At 39.0% G+C, this 6,805-nt stretch overlaps 1 protein-coding gene across 1 annotated transcript; it reads right to left on the reverse strand.

The window, feature by feature from the left end:
• Positions 1-296: 296 nt before the first annotated feature.
• On the reverse strand, positions 297-5,512 carry LOC109058137 (WW domain-binding protein 2-like). The gene is made up of 8 exons (XM_042721272.1): positions 5,301-5,512; positions 4,601-4,709; positions 2,531-2,669; positions 2,365-2,457; positions 1,677-1,841; positions 1,514-1,594; positions 1,354-1,439; positions 297-662 (listed from the first exon to the last, which is right to left on the reverse strand). Exons 1-8 carry the CDS (start codon positions 5,357-5,359, stop codon positions 609-611), a joined length of 786 nt encoding a protein of 261 aa, XP_042577206.1. The 5' UTR covers positions 5,360-5,512; the 3' UTR covers positions 297-608.
• Between the last annotated feature and the right edge of the window lie 1,293 nt (positions 5,513-6,805).

Below are 6,805 nucleotides of genomic sequence, written 5' to 3' on the forward strand. Positions count from 1 at the left end.
TATGCAGGTTACTACTGTAATCATAATAAAGCTTTGTATGATTTTTTGTGTGTTCTCGGTGTTCAGTATACAGCCTTGACTAAATGTATTAAACTGCAGTAGCTACTGATGCTCAAGACTTTCACGAATCACTTGTTTTGAACCAGTTTTCCAAAACTTTTTTTTTGAACCGAAGTCACGTGATTTCGGTAAACGGTGCTTCGTTGCGTTAAAACATTTCTAAATTTAAACGGTTGTCGGCTGATCATCTGAAGCGAGTCTGAACGTGAATGAAATGAACAGAAACACAAGAACAGTGACAGAATATAGAGCTTTATTCATCCGTCTACACCAGGTCTATCAGGACTGATCCACTTATGAATTATGATTATAATATTATCAAAAGGAATTTACAGAAGAGTTCATCTCTCACACACACACACCAGGATTAAAAACTGAGAAGGCAGATATAGAAGTGTTAACTGTACTTTTCTTCTGGCTAAATAGTAAACTGCATACATGAGTGGGCTGCACCAGCTCACACTGAATCAAATGAGCCGATCAGAAAGAATCATCTGGGACACGAGCGAATCGCTGCGGTCCTCCAGAAGAGTCCGTGTTCGTGTGGCTCAGTTGTTCTTCTTTTCTGGATTCTCAGGAGGGAAGTACGGAGGAGGCTGATCCTGAACAACAGCAGACACATGAGGAATCGATTCAAATGACTCACATGTAGAAGTGATTCACTTCACATCCACACCAACATGCACTTCCATAGTGCTGGAGCAGTAAGAAAGCAGGTTTTGATTCTTTTTACGACCCTGTGAAATCCTTTTTATTTTCTCTGGTCTAATCAGTAGAATTTATTTCATTTAATAATGAATACAAATGATATGAGGTTTATTTTCTAGATTATGATTTAATATGGAATTGCCATTATAAATGAATTGAATGAAGCAATTTAATCAATATTTAAAAAGGAAAATTTTATTATTTTTTGTATTTATTATTAACATCTGACTACAAAGACTACAGATTTTAGTCTAGGATTAATGAAATCTTTGAGGATTTTCAAAGTTTGTCTCAGACGACCAAATCAAGGCTAAAATCTCTCAGTGTGCGCTGGGCTTTAGTTATCTTTGTCCTTGTTTTAATTATTCCACTCCCACAGTTAAGTTAATAATTACCTCCAAAACTGAATCTAATCTTATTCATTTTATTCAAAATTACTATAGTGCTGTATTTTTTTTAAACTAATAAAAATGACCAAAAAAAAGTTAAAGAATACAGAAACAAAAATGTGTCTGAAAAGAAAGCGCATGATTATAATAGCCGTGAGTTGTGTTGTTTTAGTGTGTGTGTGTGTGTGTGTCTCACCATGGGCATGTAGACGCTGTGAGGGTTGTTGGGATTGTAGAAGGCGCTGCTGGCCGCTTCTGCTGCTTTAGGGTTTCCATTAGCCACTGAAAAACACAGACAGATGGAGATCATGTGACCGGAGCCACACACACGTGAGTGTGTGTGTGTGTGTGTTTACCTGGAGCAGGACACCAGTTCTGAGGAGGTCCGGGGTACGGAGGAGGAGGAGCCATGTACATGGGAGCGCTGGGATACACACCTACACACACACACAAAGAGAGTGAGCTCATCCGTTATGAAGACATGCGTGTGATTCTCCAGCTCAGACTGTCTGACCGTACCTGCAGCAGGGGGTTGTGGGTAGGGGTTGTACCCGGCCTGTGGCATGCTGGGATATGGGTACGGGTACGGCTGCGGCTGCATCTGCGGCATGGCTGGACTGGCGTATCCGTTCATTCCTGCGGCCAATCCGAACGCTCCGGTCTGAGCCGGAGGAGCTCGAGACGCTGCATTCACACACACACACACACACACACACACACACACACACACACATTCAATGACTGAGTGTCTCTTTGATTTAATAATTCACCAATTTTGTGACTGAGTGACTCAATGATTGAGTGATTCATTGATTCAGAGACTCAGTGATTCAATGTCTGAGTGACTCAGTGATTCATTGATTCAGTGACTGAGTGACTCAGTGATTCGGTGACTCAGTCAGGGTTGTGGCCAGAAGGGATACAGCTCCCACTGGAAACGAAATCTAATAGGTGGAAATTTAATTTCTTATTTTGCGTTTTATTAATGTTAACACCTACCTCTTACAATAATGCAAAAAAATTGATTATTGCTGTACAGCGTGACAAAAATTGCTCTATATTGATGTGCGCATGCCCAGTAGAAGAATCTGTATACTATCTATGCTTAACCTTTATTTGGTTAATTTTTTAATTGGTTATTTGGTTTGTTGGTTGGTTGGTTATTTGTTGATTGAGTGACTCATTGACTCAGTGATTGTTTCCTGACCGTTGGTGGCCAGTTTGAAGAGGTGCTGTCCCAGCTCAATGGCTCCTCCGCTGGGGAAAGACATCTTGAAGTTGGCCTGACCTTCCCATCCACCTGAGAGAGAGAGATAGTTGATTGTTTGCTGACCGCACAGCACAACAGGTGCATGCTGGGTAAAGTGCCGTACCTCCCGCCTCAGCTTTGATCAACCCCTGGATGTAGTTTGCAGCAAACACGGGCTGCTCGATGCTGCAGTTCTTCATCAGGTAATACGGGAACATGAAGGAGCAGAACTTCTCTTTCATCGTGCTGCTGACGAACACCATCTGAAACACACACACCTGATTAACCCGTGTCTGTGTGGGATCAGTTCACCCGCGTTTGGGCGGGTTATGGATTAGTTAAAATGTGTTGAAGTGGATTATAGATTAGTTAACCTGTATTTGGATAGTATATGGACTAGTTAAGATGTGTTCAGGTGGGTTAAAAATTAGTTAAGATGTAGTTGGATAAATTATGATTGACCTATGCTGTGTTTGGTTGGATTATAGATAAGTTAACCTGTATTTGGATATGTTATTTTGGTGTAGTTTTGATTTTTGGGTGAATAGTGGATTACTTAAAATGTTTGGGTGGGTTATAGATTAGTTAACCTGTATTTAGTTAAGATGTGTTTGGTTGCATTAGGGATTAGTTAATCCATGTTTTGATAGGTTATGGATTAGTTAAAATGTGTTTGGGTGGATTCTGAAGGTTATGGATTAGTTAAAATGTGTTTGGGTGGATTCTGAATTAGTTAAGGTGTGTTTGGATAGGTTATGAATAGTGCTGTCAAGTGATTAATCGCATCCAAAATAAGATTTTGTTTACATAATGTGTGTACACTGTGTGTATTTATTACTTGTATATAATTACTAAACACATGCATGTATATATTCCTGAAAATATGTTATGTTTATATTATAAATATATTTATACATATAAAATACACAAATATAAATATATGCATGTAAATACATGTACATATTTTCACAATATTTACTGTGGCAGTATTTACATTTACACAGTGCACATATATTACGTAAACAAAAACTGTGTTGATTAGCTCATCTGTGGACACTGGTGTGGCTCCGAACTGCTTTAAGCATGCGGTTGTTCTTTGCGTAAGAAGCAAGGTTTGGATGAAAGTTGCTTTAACAATTTTCTGCCTGTCTCAATCATTTTTGTCAAAGCTTTTGGAAAAAGTTGTGCAAGCACAGCTGATCACATTCTTAAATACAGCTAATTTATTAGAACCTTTTCAATCTGGTTTCACTGCTCATCACAGTACGGAGTCTGCTTTGCTTAAAGTGTTCAATGATATTTTGGTTGCAGTTGATGCCGGTAAAAATGCGGTCTTGATTCTATTGGATCTTAAAGCTGCCTTTGATACCGTGGATCATAATGTTCTTATCTGTCGTTTAGAACATCTGATCATATCAGGGGTTTTCCTCATCATCTGCCCCAATTATTAGTGGAGTACCTCAGGGCTCTATTCTGGGACCGCTTCTTTTTAACTTATATATGTGCCCTCTGGGGGACATTATCAGATTATTTTTATTTACATGCTGATGATACACAGTTGTACTTCCCGCTCAAAGCTGGTGGTTGTACTCAGGTCTTCCTCAGTCATCACCTTCAAGCCTCCAGTTGGTACAAAATGCAGCTGCAGGGCTGCTGACTGGGGCAAAGAAATATGACCATGTCACTCCAATTTTAGCTTCTCTTCGCTGGCTTCTGGTCCATTTTAGAGTTCAGTTTAAGATTCTGTTGTTTGTTTTTAAAGCTCTTAACAATCAAGCTCCATCTTATCTTAAAGATCGTATTATCCCTTAGTCATCTACCAGACTTTTAAGATCTGCTGACAGAGCTCTTTTATCGGTCCCTCGTTCCCGTTTGAAGCCTTTTCAGTCACTGACCCCCGTCTGTGGACCCGATTGCCTCTAGACTGCCGCCTTGCACCTTCCATTACCATTATTAAATCCAGGTTAAAAATCTCCTCAGCATTTTAGTTTCACTTCATTGTTGTTTAATTGTCTGTCTTGTTTGCTTCTTTTCTGTGTTTCCTTTTCTGTTTTAATTTTATTTTACATTGTTTAGCACTTTGGACAGCTTTGCTAGGTTTAAAAGTGCTATATAAATTAATTTTCTTTTATTTTGCATGCAATGAATCATTTGAGAGCTCTAGTTAAGCCGTGTGTGGGTGGGTTATTGTTACCCTGTACTGGGTGAGGAACACAGAGCCCTTCTTGGTCCCCTTGAACAGGTCATTCTTGGGCGTGATGTCACTGAAGGAAAGCTCGACGTTCTTGCATTCTCGTAAGATGCTGAAAGAGCAGGATGAAGACAGGAAGTGAGGTCACACACACATCTGTTTCTCAACACATGTGAACAAACACTGTTGCTACAGTTCCTTCAGAAATCACCCACACTGGCCACAATGTACGTCTGGGGTCATTCACTCTGATCTGGTCTTAAAGAGATTGCATATTCACCTTCAGACACTCTTAAACATAATTCCTTTTAGTTTGACCAATACTCACATTCTAACCTAGATTACACATACGAAGAGTTACAATCTACGAAGGACTCTTCATCAGTAGAGTTATTCACTCTCATCATCATCACCAGTCAGAGAACCAGGCCATGTGTTGTTCTGCAGGCCCGGGGGATGACTACACACAGCTTGTTTCTGATAGTTAGCGGACGGACAAACTGTCCCTAGTGTACTACTTTCTATCAGAACTTATAACCTGGTCAGGCTAATTTGTGTAGGCTCACGGCTTATGTCCCAGGACTACTCTAATGTCTATTTCACATGACAGTAAGTGTGAGTGTTCTTGTAAGTCGTGTTTCTGAACAGAAGCGCTGTTAGTGTTGTTGTTTGTCGTTGTTTGTTGTTGTTGTGTAGTTTGTACCTCTCTCCGGCCTGGATCAGGACTCCTCCGTTTGGGTGATGGTTTTGGTTCAGCGTCATGTCGATCAACACTCGATTAAAACTGACGTTAATTTCAGTGCGACGTTATTCAATAAGAAGCGTATAATTAATCCGCGATCGGTGATGAACGCCTCGATAAACAGCTGCGCACTTTATTTCCGGCACCACGTGACTCCTCTCTCCGCCCCGCGCCCGTCACGTGACCTGTGCGCTGACGTCAGCCCTGGAATTTGTATCTCTTTCTTCATCTACAATGGCACTGATAGATGTTATTAAATAGTAAACAAGGCTCATATCAGACAAAACAGATGCAAAGGTTTTTTGTTGTTGTTGTTGAAAAATTACATATATTCTGAGAGAGAGAGAGAGAGAGAGAGAGAGAGAGAGAGGGAGAGAGGGGAACAGTGAAAGGGAAAAAAAGAGTAATTCCTCTTCAAATAAATCAAGTTCTCTTATTATTATTAAATTTCTGGGCCTTTTCACTTTTCATATGAAGGAGGTTGTGAATGTGTGTAGATGTGTGTTAGTTACAGGATCAGAGAATGACACTGTTCCTCTCTCATAGTCCAGATTCACTCTCACACCATCAAGCTTACGTTTAACACGAACACCAGAACCTGGAGACACTCAATCAACAGATGCTGTTATTCTGATGATCATATAATGATCAAGAGTGAACACAACACAGATGATTATGAATTATGACACTCTCCTGTTGATCAAACACATCAGACATGTTCCTCTCATCACTGTCAGTCATTCTCTGTCTGATTTGTCAAGACTGAGAGTTCAATCACAAACAGTCAGAGGTGTGAAGACAAACTGAAAACATATTCATTTACGCTCATTTATATTCAATTATAGTCAGAAGCTGCTTTTAATACAAAATATTACCTTTGAACAGAACTTTACACATGATTTCATATTCAAATGAGATAAACTGTAATAATAATAATAATGCAGAATAAATAATGATTATATCTCTATAATTTTCCTCAGTGTTTTTCTTGTATGAACCAAAGCTTTTTATTGCATGCTGCTTATTTATAAAAAAAATACACAGTAGGAATAATAATAATATTGCTGATACTGACTTGCTCATAACAACTGCAACTAAAATTATTCAATTGTTTAATTATTTAGTAATTAAAATAAATCTTAAAATAAATTATAAACATAAAATGAAAAATGAAAAAAAATAAAAATAACCTGAAGTTTTAAAATGACTAAAATGAAAACTAAAATAAAATTATTTTTGATTATATGTATTTCAAATTGTCAGCAAACACAAAGGAAACACAAGGGTAAGTGAAGACAACAGCAGGTTTATTAACGTTGCAGGCAGGTGAAGGCAAGACAACAGTCCCAAGGTGAGTATGCCAGGAATGAATGTGGTATTGAGTCTTATCTTGTCAGAGTAATCAAGTCCTTTCCTCTTTGCAGGTGAACCGTAGGAGCAATGGATCGTAGGAGCATTGGAGCATG

Source organism: Cyprinus carpio, chromosome B3 (assembly GCF_018340385.1).
Source record: "Cyprinus carpio isolate SPL01 chromosome B3, ASM1834038v1, whole genome shotgun sequence".
Taxonomy (NCBI): domain Eukaryota; kingdom Metazoa; phylum Chordata; class Actinopteri; order Cypriniformes; family Cyprinidae; genus Cyprinus; species Cyprinus carpio.

Bases quoted from the DNA above. Each gene is read 5' to 3' on its own strand.
- LOC109058137 (XM_042721272.1), bottom strand. From the start codon at position 5,359: ATGACGCTGAACCAAAACCATCACCCAAACGGAGGAGTCCTGATCCAG. The intron at 4,710-5,300 runs GTACAAACTACA...CTGCTCTTTCAG, and splicing joins CTGATCCAGGCCGGAGAGAG to CATCTTACGAGAATGCAAGA. The intron at 663-1,353 runs GTGAGACACACA...GCTGTTGTTCAG, and splicing joins ACAGCGTCTACATGCCCATG to GATCAGCCTCCTCCGTACTT.